The sequence below is a fragment of the Macaca nemestrina genome, chromosome 6 (genome assembly GCF_043159975.1).
Source record: "Macaca nemestrina isolate mMacNem1 chromosome 6, mMacNem.hap1, whole genome shotgun sequence".
Lineage (NCBI taxonomy): Eukaryota > Metazoa > Chordata > Mammalia > Primates > Cercopithecidae > Macaca > Macaca nemestrina.
The window spans coordinates 43,166,717-43,183,260 of NC_092130.1; the positions used below are offsets into that span (position 1 = coordinate 43,166,717).

Below are 16,544 nucleotides of genomic sequence, written 5' to 3' on the forward strand. Positions count from 1 at the left end.
CCTGGCCATGTCAACTTTTCATGAGAGTTCCTGCTGCCCTGGAATACTGTGTGATTCTAGACCTAAGTCAATATGCTTAAGTTTGGGCCTCTGTTTACATTTATAGGTTCTTTCAGGTTTTAACAATCCCTAAAAAAGGGTTGAATAATATTCATTTATGAAATGCTACAGTGAAATGGCATCAGTCTTTCCTCATATGGGTTAGTCAGAATTTACAGCAAGACTGTTCTCTGTCCTGTCCAGAAGATGCCTGATATAATTACATTCTTCAGTGTAGCCCATAAAATACACGTGTAGTAACACTGCCATCCTTCATTCCTCAACTTGTGAAATGCATTAATGGGAGCTATTGAACTTAATAAATGACTGTATTTAGATATGCATCTTTCTATTTGGGTTTATGTTTTAAAAATTAACTGTTGCTGGGCTCCTTGCAAGTCTTTATAAAAGCTTTATCATTAGATGACAAAATTGCCACTCGAGAGGCTAACTCAGATAGATATGCCTTACCTGACAAGTTTGATCTATCCAGTATGTCTTTCACCACAGTTTGAATTTTAACAAGCCGTAACTTTATGGGGCCAGAGGGAAGGTCAGAGGCAAGGGTTGTTAATGCACGTTATCAGCTTCAGGGCTTAAGTCTGGGGCCTACACAGCACTGGGGTAGTGCTGGGGCAGACACACTACTTGCCAGGGTAGAAGTGATAGAATTATCGACAGCATAGCAAGTCTTGGGTCTCTTCATTTCAGGACAATGTAAAATAGATACGATATGTTTTTATTTAGATATAAAATAAGATTTTTTTTTAAAAGCCTGGCTCTGCCACCTGGGTCTTAGGCCCTGGAGAAATGCCCAGCCTTGGTATTGGTGGGGTATTGGTTCAGGACCACTGACAGCTATCCTGATGTCCTTTGAGCACCCTAATCGTTAAGTGGATCTCAGGGATGAACAAATTATCAGGAGGTGAAGCTCTAGAAGAGCCATTCTTTTCTTTTTTGTCTTTTATCTTTGACTTTCTCCACTTGAGTTTGGACTGTGCCTTACCAGAATTTTCTCAGATGCAGAGTGACTTAATCGATATAGCCCAGCCTGCTTGTACTCACCGTGTGTGGAAGCCCTTGAACCTAGCTAGGACAGTGTGCAAGAGTGATCACGGATGCTGCAGCACTTATTCCCTGACACAGACTGCAGCAGTGGCTGCTAAGAGACCCCTCCCCCATGCTCAGTGACCATCCCTGAAGTGGGCTCTGGTGCCTAGAGTCCTTCACATGTGTTCATGATCTTGGCCCCTGATTTGAGGTTTCCTCTCTCAGCTGCAGCCAAAGCAGTGACACCCAAGGTTTTATCAGCTCTGGCTCATTGGTTTTTGCTTTGGCAATCCACTTTCCTGAGGCAGGGCAAAAGTAATCAGATGCAGAGAATCATTTTTCTTCCCTGCTTGGCCTGGCTGGGCAAGGGGTTGTTTGAAGGACTCATTTTGCATAATGAGTTTTCACTCAAGGTATACTTTCACATTTTGGCAGCAATTAGGCAGTATTGTTACATTTGCAATGGGTTTTAAATATTCTAATGCAGATAGCTACTTTTGGAGGCCTTATACTTAAAACTGTGATTTCCCCCAAGAAATACGTAAAAATGGTAATTATAGTTAACCTGAAAAAGTGGCAAGGTCCAGAAGAGTGCTTCAAATTCCATCCATGTTATAAAGTATGTTGAAATCATTAGGGAATATCCAGTTCTTGAGACTTGCTCAAACCTTTCTTTGACATCAAAGAGAATGTGGCTTGTGAAATTAAAGTTAAAGGAACTTGTCTTTCGTTTCAGCCCTTCCCTATTGGACACACAGCCTAAGCTTCCAAGGGCTTTATCTATTAGAACACCATGTTCAAGTAGAAAATATTTCACAAGATTCCACATTGCCATTAGATATGATGCCATCCTCTGTATGTGGAGAGAGGATTGATAAACCACAGTTGGAAGGATGAACGGTTTGATCCTTTTTTTCTCCACTGGTGAGAATGAGTTCATCTTGGGTTATCTCTTCTCTTGCCCTTGAGAATAGCAGAAAATGTTGGTAACATGGTTGTCTAAGGCTAAGAACACTTTGGTCATCAAACCTAGAAATTGGGTACTAAATTTCCTATCTACCATCCAACCTTTAACTTAAAATCATTTAACAGTGGCTGCCAAATTTCTGACAGCACAATTCCAGAAGTTCGGGATTGTATTTAAAATTATAAATGGGGAAAGATATTGCAGAGATTGTTTTAAATTTTCTCAGTGATATTTCATGGTAAAGAGCTCAAAGACTCCCTAACCAGATGGGTGAGAAGGCTAGTTATTCTATAAAATTAAAGCCAGAGCAAAGTGGGCAATTCTTTGAAACTAAAAATAATTTAGTGCTGAATCCTCTGGATCCAGAGGAAGCTGTTTATTTCTTAATGCTTTGGAAGATGGAATCACTGGCCAAGAAACAATATGTTCTGATTTTACTCTAAATCTAGTTTCCTAAAATCTATTTAAGGGCTTAGGTGAACTCAACAAGGATATTATAAAGCTATATAATTGAATGACACTGAGGCTGATAAAATTCACAGGAGATCATGTCAGAGATAAACTGCATCAGAACACAGCATGGACAATAATTTAAACTAATTGTGCACTTTGATGTAAATTAGCTTTTCCAGAAGAGATACTGAGGCTTCATTTTGGACAGCTTTCTGAAACTGCAGCGTGCAGACTGCCTGCCAAAAACACATATAGCAATTGAGTATTAACTACGAAGGGACAAATCCTTAAAGATGATATGGGGATAATGCGCATGGGTGACACCTCTTCAACTTGCAAGCTGTTCAGTTTTGCTGATACAGTGGGTGTGCTGGGAAACAGTGGGGTCAAAGGGTGCTGACAGGGAGAATAAAGGGAGTACACGGTGGCTGTTAGCAAGGAAAGGGTTATTAGGAGTGAGGAAGAAGTTAACATAGCTATGAAGAATTGAGGGACTGAGATCCTTGCAATTTTAAAGTAATGAATTGCCTAGCCTCAGAGCATAAATTGATGCAAACCAAATGCAAGAAAGACATGGTTATGAAGAGACCAGATTGGCCAGCCTTTGTTTTTTCATCTTTCTATAACCAGAACAAATGGTATTAAGCTAAATGTACGCCTTTGGTTAATTCTAACATTTGGAAGGCCGTCCCTTTTTAGGTTTTGTGAGTATTGAAAAACTGGAACTGTGCACCACAAGATGCATGTCTCTATGTAAAAGAAATGTTGACAGTTGAATTATCAGCTGTTACAAACACAAAGGCTTAATCATAACTGAGAGCAGCAAGGCATCACCTATAGTATAATTGATAGCAAATATACCTTGCACTTAGAAGGTGTCTGGGTTTATATGTCAAACTAAGAAGAGCAGCGCTGTTTCCATACTGGGCTGAAATGTTTTTACTGTTCCCAGTATTTAATACACACAGTTTGAAAGACAGGAATTTGAAAAGGAAATTGATATTTTTTATTACACATTAATGCATGTTTTGGGAAAAATTTCTAAGCTTTCAGTGTTTTCCTTTGTGTTTTGGGAGGTGAAAAGGAAGGCAGGTTTTTATGCAGTTATGTGAGAAGCTTTTTGAACTCTAACCTTTGTTTTCTATTTTTTCCTTATATAGGATGATTATTTCAGAAACTGGAATCCCAACAAGCCCTTTGACCAAGGTAATGGATGCAATACTTCTTGCTGTATAGTCTGTGGTAAATGTGGTTTCATTTTTCCTTCCTTGCATGCTGAGTTAATGTTCCCACAAAGGCCAGCTAGCTGTGTTATTTTATTGACTTCAGGGACTGAATTGACTGGGGTGATAGAAATTATTTTATCAAATTGGTTATTTGTCTGAGGTTATGTCTAGGGCTGATTTAAACAATTTCTTTTAATTGGCTTGACCAGTATAATCATTGATTGGTTTTGTTTAAAAAAAAAAAAGTAAAATTTGATTATCATATTAACATGGTGAACTGTGGGGCCGAATGCAGTGCTTTCATTCATGAAACAGACTGTGCCTGGAGATGCTTCCCTAATTCACACGAACCATAAAAATGAAACTTTCTTTTTAGAAAAAGGTTAATCCTGGGAGACTTTCAAGGGTACTGCGATTTTATTTGTTAAATAACTTCTTCATGGTTTCTAAATAGAAGCCTGTTTCAGTGTCAGCTTGGGTTTAAGCATGGCCCACAGAAGGCTTTCTGCACCCCCATCCCCCCAGCAAGCAGCAAACCAGTCTCTCATGATAGCTGTTGTGAATCACTAACAGTGTCCTCCTGTGAGTTATTTAAGACACCGTGAGGACCTGCCATGAATCACATCCCTTCCCCTGTTGTTCCATGTGTGGTGCTGTTGAAAATGATGGTAGATTGCACTTCATATGTTTATATGCAATTAATGCCAGAACACAATGAAATGGTATTACCTACCACATCTCAAAGTGTTCATGCTTCTGAGAATCAGCTTCAGTTCTGTAACATGAGTATTTGATGTGATCATGATGGTCAACTTGACATGAAGAAATCGAGGGAGGCATTGATATGTAATGTGGAGGAAGGTGCTCCTTTCTGCCCTCTGCTTTGTCAGTTTAATGGGTCACTACCTCTGGATTCTGGTTTTCTCATAAGCAAAATTAGTATTAAAATTTCCATATATACGTTTATCATATGCCTTGAAGTAGTGTAACATTTTTTTCATTCATGCATGCTTGCATTCTCAAACATTTATTGAGCTTTCGCTGTATGCACAAGCACCAAGCCAGGTACTAGGGATAGAGCAAAAATGGTGTGTTGCCTACCCTACAGGAGCTCAGAGTGGGGAGTAGGGAAATAAATCAGTCAACAATTGTGGTGGGATCTGTTAATGGCTGTGATGCAGGTGTGTTCAGGGAAGCATGTGAATCTACAAATGGAGAACTGTATGTGTTTATGTAAAGGGCAAGGTGTCCAGCAAAACCTTCCTTTAGAGGCTTTGTCTGGACTATACACGTCTTAGCAGCTTTAGAGTGGTAACAGAATTACTCCTTTACAATTCTAACAATGACTGAATCATCACAATGATTCACCCAAAAGCATATGAAGGCATTTGTAATTTAGCTTAGAAATGTTTTATTAAAAGTGATCAAAAATTTTAAAACTTTTTAATAGGATAAAACTTTATGAAGAATATTTGTAGTTAAAGAGCAAGAAATTGCCTGTCTGTGCCTGATAAACAAGCCCTTCTGCAAACAACCCTACCAGGCTTTTGCTTGCAAAGGTAACTCAACTGACAGTCGCTGTGAACTGATTCTTTTTAGCTAAGAACTAGAAATAGGTTCTTGTGCTATAAGGATCAAATGTTGCCTAAATAACTGTAAAAATTACTCTTTGCTGAAGCTTGCACATGAATGCAAACACTCCCGAGGGAAGACATTTTTGCTTTTACTAATGCACTTTGGAGAAGGAATACATCAAGGTAGGTGTCATTTGCCACTTGGGGTATAAATGATAGCTTCCCTTGGTTTGGGAGTTAACACAGAAATTTTGAGAACCACAAAATCACCGTCTTTAACCCTGAGTATATAAACAGTCCAAACAAGGATTTTTGTCTCCTAGAAGTGATGGCAGCTATATTCAGCAGAGCCCCATCCTGTTCTCTTTTTCTAGTTCTGCAGGTTTGAAAACTGGGTCTGCTCAGATTAACCCTCCCAGAAAACCTTATGACTTTATGGGATATAATCAAGGACCTTAACTGAGTAGCCCCACTTTGTACCTCAGGGGTGGCTGCTGTTGGCTATTTATATACAGAACCATGAGGAGCACAGGCAGAGCCGAGAATAGCCTTCACTTAAAATATCAGCCCCAGCAGATGTCATCAATTACATTGTGTGCGGCTCAATAAAAATGGGAGGTTACTCTAACAGTGCTGACACCACTCGGTGAAATATAAACCACAGGCATGGAAGATGTAGAGCATTTCATCTTCTCAGAAAATAGGAGAATTACTGAACTCCAGCGGAAGATGACAGCGAAAGAGGAGTCATTTCCTCTCCTGAGCTGAAAAAAAGAATCAAACATAGTTAAAATGGATTTGTGGTTGGGGGAAAGTTTTAGTTTGTAGAAATAGACTTGTTGAAGTGTGTCTTCAGAATTTCAGATGACAAATATGGTTTAGGATGAGGATGGAAGGGTCTTCATGACGGAGGTGGGTGTGGAATAGGCTTGGAATGTAGAGGGACAGGAGGGGAAGGAAGGCCCAGCACAGGGAATTCTGGTAATAGTGTAGTCAGAAAGGTGGATTTGAAATGGGTTGAGGGGACATTCCATACCGATCTGCCAAGTTTGAACTTTGTTTTCTTGGCAGTGGGGTGCCATAGAAAGTCTTTGGGCAGGCGAGTGACATGATGAGGGCAGTATTTTAGAGGATTTGGTTTGGTGACTCAACAGCTATAATTAGGAACCCAAAACATACTTGCTAAATGATGTCACTCCTCTAAGACTCGGGTAACTTCTTCATGGCATCATTCACTGCCTTGGAGCCCTGGGCTCTGGCTGTCACCAGTGGTCAGCCTTATTAATTCAGCTCTCCAGCTTGACCTCTGAAATGCCCATGCAGCTTCTGATTGTCGTGTTGTTGTGGTGAATAGTTAGAAGACTCAAAGTATTCAAGAAATAGTTACTTAGCCATAATTGCTCTCTCTGCTTAAAGATATTTACTAAACTTTGAACAACAGGGCTTCATGGAGCAAGTGCTATCATCATGTAATTGACTCTAAGGTAGTTAGAAGAAAAGTATCTCACCTGGTGCTCTCCAATGATGAGACTCAGGATGTCTTTAACTTATCTTTAAGTGAATCATTAATGCTCTGTCAGTGGAGTATAATGGCCATCAACTTCAGACTTTTCTAAGAATTCTTCCTGAGATTAGGGTAAAGTGGCATAAGTAGCATATCCTTTTGTCTTGTAATGATTTAATGCCAAATCTCCTCACAGAAAGGATGGACGGGAGTTCAGAATTGACGGCAATGATTAACTCAGGTGAGAAATTTCCCTTGTGAAGTCCGCAAAGACAGACGCCCTGCAGACAGAGTTGGGCAGGCTGCACAGTTTGAGAGAGCCATGGGCCAATGCAAATGGATTTCTTATCTTGCGTAGTCAGGAGAAATGAAGGCCCCTGGATGGACCTTCAGAGAGCTGACTGAGGCTGCAGAGCTCTAGGGTGATTCCAGAGCTTTTGGTTGCCTCTGCCACTTTGCCCTGCCAGCACCTTCCCTTAACCGGCTCCTGACAAACTCGGGACTGCATATGAGGTTAGTGCTTCTCAGTGGGGATCTGGGTCAGCAAGATGCTTCCCCAGGAAAACCACTAATGGTCAAATAAGGGACACACATATACCCTCATCTCTTGGAGATTCACAGTGCTCATTATCAACTTAAAAACTCTGAGGCATCTTTCAGTAAAGAAGACCATTTAACCTATCATTTTCCAAATTTGCCTGTGACCATATTTTCAATTTTTTCCACTACACACCTATCGGATTCTCAGAGGAGGTAATGTATTTGGCATGATACACTTTGGTAAGTGCAGTCTAGGGTCCTAGGGTTAGGAGTCAGATTCTCCAAGTTTAGAATTTGACTCTGTCAGTTACTAGCTGTGTGATCCTGGGCAAGTAGCTTAACTTTTCTGATTCTAAACCTTCCTACCTGGAAATGGCAATAATGATAAGTACTTTCAATGATAGCACTGAGAAGATGAAGCGAATTAATATGCCTGGCATATAGGGAGTGCTTGACAAGTGATCAGCAAGTCATTGATTGTTTTCATTCTCTTCCTATTTAGCAGCCTCTCCTAGTGGCTTTCTTCCCACTCCATTCTAGTTTTATTCCCTTCTCCTTTTGTTCCTCTCTGGTGGCCTTCCAAGTTGTGATGCTCTGAAGCTCTCGGAGCTACACAGTGACTCGTCTTAACTAGTGGTGGGTCATCCTACTGGTACACTTCAGATCCCCATTATTGGAGCTGAAGAGGTTCAGGCTCTTAATGTGTTCATTCCTTCCTTCATTCTATAAGCAGTTACCAAATGCCTGATGTTTAAACACACTGAACTGGGTAATAGGGATGACACTAAGGAAGACCTCTCTTGGGGGACACTCCCAGTTATCAATCCTAAGAGACACCCATCCAAGGTTCTACTGGGGGTAGGGAAGTGAGGAGGGTCGATCTGGGTAACAGGGAAATGCTTAATATGTCAAGTGTTTATACAGGTGACATAGGTCAGTTTTAGTTGAGGTGATGCTTTTTGCTACGCCCTGGCCTTATGCAGTCTGTTTGGTATGTGGACCAGGCTCCCTGATGCTGTACAACCAACACTTGCTGGTAACAGTTACCTTCAATGCAAATAATAAAGGTATTGTCACAAAGATTGTCTCTTTTGCCTTTAAGTGAGATGACTTGATGAGGGTCTGGAGGGGAATGAAAGATAGAATTTGTTGAACCACAAAGCTGTTGTAAAAATAAAATAAAGGTAATGCTTTGGGGATTCATTGAATAGGGGGTGAACATACAGCGAAGTGAATTCTAACAAGATGTTTCAAAGCTTCCTGACTAGTTCTTTTAGAAGAAGAAAATGGAAACTTCTTTATAGTACTTCTGTTGAACAAAAGGATTTTTTGTGCACTGGAGGGTTGGGAAGGTAATTTATGTATATAACCACTGTACTACTTTAGAATAAAATTCTGATTGCATGAAGATGTCTCAAAGTGATGAAATACTAACAGGTTCTCTGCTGGAGCCACGGTGCACTTAGGAAAGAACCCCCCAATTTATTTGGCTATGAAGTTCCACTTGAGGAGACAAGCCACTGTAGGACAAATGGCTGAAGAGATTTAGCATGGAACTTTCCTGATACAAGTGGGTTCCTTTAAAGTGGAATAAATGAACGTTTTAGATAAAGTGTATAGACATTGGTTTTAAAGATGATGCTTTTTATTCTGGAGTGAATACTAATCATTCTTCCAGAGCAGACTGGCTGTAGATAAACCTCAGATGTTGCTGGTGATCTTCAAAGCAGCATGTGAACTTGTAGAAATTGATCTCCAGATAAAAATAAAACTCAGAGAGTCAGGGGCCCCTTTCACTCATGCTGTTCTCGGAATAGAAGAAAAGAAAGACCTCGCCCTTTGACTTCTAGTCTATTATACCAAGATCCGGACAAACTCAAATCCTGACCAAAGCCCTGAACTATTTTGAGGCAAAAATTCTAAAACTCAAAAGGAGGGAGTTCTTCTCATGTTCCAGCTGTTTCTGGAACCGCAGCCCAGTGGATTATCACAGCATTTGTGTTTCGCCAAGGTCTTAAAGGGTGCCTGGGGAGTCAAGATTGCTTATTTCTAAAAATCTTCTATAGAAGGGGAGTTTTCCTTCTCTAGATTAATCTGAAAATTTACATAATAGGCTTAATAGAAATCTTAAGTCCCCATAGCTTTCTTCTTAATGTGGAGTTTAGCCTCACCCCAAAAGAACTTCTGATTAGCATTTATAGGGCCTTGAAAGTTTTTCAGTTTTTTAAAGAATTTGTTCACCTTATCTGATCCCTGGAGCTGTGAATTTTCAGAGGCAGCTGGCCTCGTTTGTGGGAAACATCTTAATACTTTTCTCCTGGCTCCCTCATGTTTGGTCTGGTTGGTTTCTCCCTCTCACCACTGCCTTTTCCACATAATTAGGAATATGCTTTCCCCAACGGCAACTACTCATCTTATTCACATTAACCTACTCTCTGCCCCAGACGTGCACACTCAGCTCCAGCCTAATTAGCCTCTTCCCACTGCCATCTTTTCTTCTGTTTCTTGATTGTGACAATAAGATAGTTCTATTTTAAAACATGTTTTTGGAGTATTGATTTTTAAACATTCTAATTCAGTACTCTAGGGAAGAAACAGAAAGCTATTAATTCAAATATTAGTGTGCTCCTACTTTAACCCAGTCTCTCTGCCTTGATGTTTGATGAAATTGAATGTTTTCTCTTTTGTCTTTGTCTGCTTTTGCCTGTTTGCTTATTTTAGAGAATAAAACATCAGCTACAAAATTTGAATCTCATGGGTGCCCCTTCTTTCCCATTTTCTTTTCTCTAAAGGTGACCATATCATTAATTTGCTTTTCTGTTCATGTCCTCATGTTTTTATGTCATGTAAATATATACAGGCAATGTTACATTATATGTTTTGCAGTAGAAATTAATGTTTCCCTCTCTAATCTGTTTATTCCACTTAACATTGCTTTTGAGATACCTTTTTTGATAGTTGTCGATATAATGAATTCTTTTATGTTGTATTATTCTATTGTATTAATATATCACAATTAATTAAATTATTCACCCACTGATGGATGTTTCTCTTGACTCCATCTGTTTTGCTATTGAGGCTGCTTTTTCTTAGTATTTTTAAATGCAAATTTCTTGGCCTGAAGAATGTGGGATGCCAGGAGGAGGGCTGAGGTGGGACATGGCTCTGCCACTGGTAAAATATGCAACTTTGGGCAAATCACATGTCCTTTCTGGACTTTAGTTCACCCATCTCTGAAATAAAGTGGGTAGATGAGATAGTTGCTGAAGTCCTTGGGAGCTATGGTAGTTAAGTTCAGGCAGAATAGTTTTCTATATATGTTTTCTCATAAAGGAAAAATGAAAAATTTGAAGCATGATGCTCTTATTTCAAAGGTTACAGTTTAGCTAACGAGTTATGAATATACTGTAACCAAAATAAAACTAATGGAATTAAATGGGCCTTTTAACCATCAGGGGTGGAGAGGGTTCAGAATAAAAAGCAAAAAGGGCCAAAGAAGTTTCTTCCTGCAGAATCCTATGGGACACTGAGTTGTGGAGGAAAGAGCAAGAGTTGAAAGCGCTGAAATCAAATCTTGCCTCTCCCATAAGCTTACTGTATACATTTGAGTAATTTGACTTATCTAGCCTTTGTTTTCTTTTCTTTTTTTTACTTTCATGTGTCTTTATTTTTCATCTCTTTTCAGTGTTTTATTATTATTATAATTTAAGTTCTGGGGTACATGTGCAGAACATGCAGGTTTGTTACATAGGTAAACGTGTGCCATGGTGGTTTGCTGCAACCTTCAGCCTGTCATCTACATTAGGTATTTCTCCTAATGCTATCCTTCCCCTAGCTCCCCATCCCCCAACAGTCTCCAGTGTGTGATGTTCCCCTCCCTGTGTTCATATGTTCTCATTGTTCAACTCCCACTTATGAGTGAGAACATGCAGTGTTTGGTTTTCTGTTCCTGTGTTAGTTTGCTGAGAATGATGGTTTCCAGCTTCATCCGTGTCCCTGCAAAGGACATGAGCTCATCCTTTTTATGGCTGTATGGTATTCCATGGTGTACATGTGCCACATTTTCTTTGTCCTATCATTGATGGGCATTTGGGTTGGTTCCATGTCTTTGCTACTGTGAACAGTGTCACAATAAACATACGTGTGCATGTGTCTTTATAGTAGAATGATTTATAAGCCTTTGTTTTCTTATCTGTAGAGTGCCTCTAATCATAGCTGTCTGGTAGGCCATTTGTGGAGAGATCATATTTTCAAAGGGCCAAGGAGTGGGTATGTGGTATATTCTCTACAAAGAGTGTTTCTTCCTGCTCAGTCAGTTCTGCCAGGAACTGTGTAGGTTCCATTTCCTTACTGGGTGCTGGGGTCGGCTATGAGTTTGTGTTCTGGCTTCACTTTGACTTCATAAAGAGCTCTCAGGACTCTGTGCCCCTAGAACCAAGGAGCAAAAGCCATTCTGGGTTGTGTTCCGCCCTTCGGAAGGAATCGTAGTGAATGATGAAGGGTGGTAAAATTCTCCCTGCAATTATGGGGCACTACAGCTTTCTAATACTGTGTTGAAGAGGTTCTTTCAGCATGAACGAATCCATTTTAAAGACATGTTTATTACCTTTCCCCAAACTCATAAAATGTGGTGTTAGTTTTATAAAAGGGGAAAAAAAACCTTCCTGTTAATCCACCTGCTAGAACAACAGTCCCTGAATTAATTATATTGTATTTGTTGAGTCCTAATGAACCAGCCTTGGTTTGGGAAAATTCTCAATAGGGAAAAAAATGTCAGCTGAATTTTAAAATCAATCAATAATGCTGTTAAATTTTTCTCATTTGAGAACGTAGAACGGATTATTGCATTTTCCCAATCAGGTGATGGCTGCTTGGAGAAAAACGTGCAGGCATCACCTGCGTTCTCTATACCTTTCAGGCCCGAGATGGGGGTTTTGTTTTGTTAAACTCCTTAATTGTACTATGTAGCAATTAACTGCTGGAAACCTGTTAAATGTTCATTCTGCTCCAGAAACCATGCCTGATGAAAGGCAATGTGGTATAGTGGAAAGGCCCTGGGGCTTTGCAGTCTCAGAGAATGGGTTCATTTCCTAGCTTTTCCCTCTAATAGCTGTATGTAGCTAAGTGGGTGCCTCAGTTTTCTTATCTGTAACATAGAAATTATGACATTTATTACACATGTGGCATGAGGGGTAAAACTCCTGATTCAATCTCATAATGAACATGAGAAAGGCAAGGAAGCTTTGGCAGGAGATAGAGTACTGCTATCTTCTTCTGGTGTTTCATATTGGGAAGGATCTTAGCGGTTTTTGATGTCTCTGCCTATTCCACCAGGATGTGACCTCACTGATCAGTTAATCACTGAATCAAGAACTCACAGATCCCCTAGGAGGTATGTGTTGGTCACAGGCAGGACTGTGGAGGGGAGTGTGACAGTGCTCTCCTCAGGGGGCTTGTGGTCTACAGAGCCAAGAGACACACATGAAATAAAGTCACTCAGAAGATGTGTTTGAGGTGCCCTGACAGAAGCTGGGAGAATTGGGGCTCAGGCCAGGGATTAGTCCTTCCTGTTTGAAGGTTAGGAAAAGGATCCTAGAAGAGGTGACCTGGGGTCCTTTCTGAAGATGGGCAGGTGTTTAGAGGTAAAGAGGAGGGGTAGCATCTGGTGGGGAGAAATATTTTCTGATAGCTGATTGCTCAGTGCTGCAGAAGTGAAATCTGATCATGCTTTGGTCCTTTGGGGCTTCTGTTCTAATACCATAGGCCAGCTGGCCTACAAACAGTAGAAATTTATTTCTTACAGTTCTGGAGGCGAGAAGTTGGAGAGGAGGGTGCCAGCATAGTTGGGTGCTGGTGAGGGCCCTCTTCCAGGTTGTGGATGGCCATCTTCTTGTGTCCTCATGTTGGGGGGAAGAGAGCTCAAGAACTCTCTGGGGTTCCTTTGATAACAGCACTAATCACATTCAAGAGGGTTCACCCTCATGACCTAATCACCACCCACAGGCCCTACCTCTAATGCCACCACATTGGAGAAAGGATTTCAACACATAAATTTTGGGGGGACACAAATATTCAGTTCATTGCAGATAGGATGCTGCTTTTAAAAATACTTTTGTTAAGAGATATGAAGGAAATGTCAACCATTACTTTAGTAGGCTGTTTCACTTTTTCCCTTTGTCTCGAGTCTCATTCTGCTGGGCACCTTGAAACACCCAGAGCAGGACTGTAGATAGCAAGGTGGGCCTGATGCAGTAACCCTGGGAGTGGTGGGACTGGGACAAACTAGCACCCATGCCACCGGCAGAGAGCAGCCCTGACCCAGCTCTAGCTGATGATGGTTATGAGGGCTTGGGTCAGCATTGTAAGGACTACGGATTGCTCAAAAAGAGCTGGAAATGAAGATTTGTTTTTGTGTGTGAAACCAAATTCTTCAGTCCTGGAAAATCAGTTATTAAAAAAATACAGCAAGAGGGTAGATGTGCCTTTGGGCTGTTTGTGGCTTCTCTTCTTGTCTTTTGCTTGTGGCATGCGTGCGATGGAGGTTGATCCGTCCTTGGGGTCCCTCTGACTTGGTGCAGTTGCATGGCCCTTGGGATGGAGGCAGTGCCTCGCAGAGCTGGGGACAGTCTGCCTGAGCGGAAGTTGTCTTTGTTGGGACTGTGCTCAGAGACCACAGGAGGCCTGCAGTGGTTTGAATGTGTCCCCCCACAAGCCTGTGTGGGAAATCTAATCCCCAATGCAACAGTGTTGAGAGGTGGGGCGTAGGGGAGCTGTTTAGGTCATGAGGGCTCCACCCTCACGAATGGAGCCGTGCCTATCTATTATAAAAGGACTTGAGGCTGTGAGTCTGACCTCTTGCCCTCTGTCACCATGTGACACCTGCCAACATGTCCTGAGGCAACAAGACGGCCTTCACCAGATGCAGACCCTTGATCTTGGACTTCTCAGACTCCAGAACCATAAGCCAAATACATTTCTGTTTGTTGTAAATTACCCAGTCTGTGATACTCTATTATAGCAGCACACAATGGACCAGTACAAGGCCTAAAGCCACTTGTAATAAGCATGAGAGCCTGAATTGCTACTTCTGTGTGGCCTCTATCACCTGGAGATGGACTGGTTTAGCCTTTAAAAGAGGGAAACAGAGCCCATGCCCTCATACATGCACACATGCACAAGTCTCATACTCAAAAATCCATACAGAATATGGTGCCATCATGATTTAGAAACATGCCAGTTCCCAAAGAACAAAAGTGGAACTCATGTGATCTCAAGAGTGATGATGTGAGGTGCTGAGTTTCCTTGCTGTCAGGAGGGTGTGGGTAGTTCCATGGGCACCGGCAGCCTGGCCAGGAGGAACTGCTTAGCAGAGGATGGGTGCTGTGTACAGTAGATGGTCCTGCACTGCTCGTCTTTTTCTTTGGCTCCAAAATTCATGGTAGAAAGGGCTATAGAAGGTGGAAAATGTCAGTTGTAGTCATTGCCAAGTCAAGACAATCCCTAATTAGGTGAAAAATTGTCCTCCGAGCCCACTGGAGCCACTGTGACATTTAGGTCCTAAATTTGCCCAGGGTTGTACCACTCTCAGGCCCTTGCCCTGAACTCTGCTCTAGCTCCCCTCTCCCTTCCTAACTTCAATACATGGTGATCAGTGCACTCGAGTTCTCCTGCTGCCTTCACTTCACGTCCATGAATGCTCACTTTCCCTGCAGGAACTTACTTGAACTGTCACTCAGTGGTCCTTGGATCTGTAACCAAATACATGATAACCTGTTATGTCTTTTTGTTTTTGTCTTTGCCTCATTCACCAAAAAGCAACTTGTAGGCATGTATGTGTCAAGTGATAACACGAATAGATGAAAATGTTTGAGTGTAAGAAAAAAAACTTAGTGTAAGTAAATTAAAGGCATAACAAAGCCTTGCTATGTATGCTGTTACTCCATCACATGCCCAGTCAGTTTCTGTACACTTCTGTAACTGGGCTCAGAGCTTCCTAACAAAGCAAAGAAGGACACACAGAGCACTATGTTTCCACGATGTGTAAATAAGGCAGATATTCAGGAGAATTACAGGTATTTATAGTAGTGAGGCCAGAGATGCTTTCCTCCTGTGGGTTCTCAGAAAGGGGTTTATCAGGGTGGACCGTATTCCCGCCAGTATCTGGCAGTGAATACCCCAGTAAGCTTTTATGATTACTTCATCCAAGATCTTTCAGTATACAATGATGCTTAGTGCCAAAGTACAGTCCTATAAATCAACTCAATAATTCAGAGTGCAGTGAATTCTATAGGGCTGGCTTAATACATGGACGAAATCGACAATATCAGGAAGAATGGTTGGCCTGCATCGCCATCAGGGAATACTCTGATTGTTTTGTTGCTGGTAACTGATTAGCATTGGGAACAGAGAGTTCTGGGCTTTTCCTGGCAGGAACAAGGAGTTCAGATGATCTGTGCTGCCAATTAATGGAAGCATATGGTTCTTCTCTCTTCAGCCAATTGGGAGGCAGAGCCAGTCTTGTTGGTTAGACATTCAGAATCCAAACCAGAGCTTTGATGCCTGACTGCATAGTTACCTTCCTCCATGGTAACACTGTAGATTAGTTCGACCCCACAGGCAAATGAGGGATTAAGAATGTCAGCATTCTTCCCTATAGGCCACCAGGACCAAGGGCAGTGTTATGTGGAGCTTTGCAGTGTAGTGTGGACTTTACGTGGGTGGAAATGCTTTCCTTGCACACATACGCTCATATTTACATCTATTTCTCAAATGTGTGTGGATGCTGATGTGATCAATAAAATCCACATCTTATTTAAAGACATTAGCAAATCCGTATTAGATCTTGTCGTTATACAATTCTCAGCAACTAACAGAACGATTGGCATGATAGCTATCTTTGGAGGAGTCAAGGGGAGGTGGAGTTTATAAATTTTTTTTTTGACAGTGGAAAGGGTTCCTCATGGTGGAAGAATTTGGGCACATTACTACAGTGCATACATGCAGGAGTTTCATTTTGTAATGTTTTCAAGCAGGTATTATGAAACAGTCATAAAAAATACCAATAGAAACCAACAGAATGCCTAATTTTAAGCCACATCTCTTTGCGGTGACCCTGCTAAGATAAAATTATTTGTAGGAGAAAAATATACCCTTGGGAAAAATATAATTTTTGGATATAAGCCATGTAAATG

The 16,544-nt window shown here is 41.2% G+C and overlaps 1 protein-coding gene across 1 annotated transcript in view; it reads left to right on the top strand.

Annotated features, from left to right (window-relative positions):
• Positions 1-16,544, top strand: part of LOC105467102 (SPARC (osteonectin), cwcv and kazal like domains proteoglycan 1) — a 514,664-nt gene that overhangs the window by 222,727 nt on the left and 275,393 nt on the right. Inside the window, exon 3 of the mRNA XM_011716483.2 lies at positions 3,670-3,715. Within this exon, the coding sequence (XP_011714785.1) occupies positions 3,670-3,715 (46 nt within the window). The remainder of the gene's footprint in view (positions 1-3,669; positions 3,716-16,544) is intronic.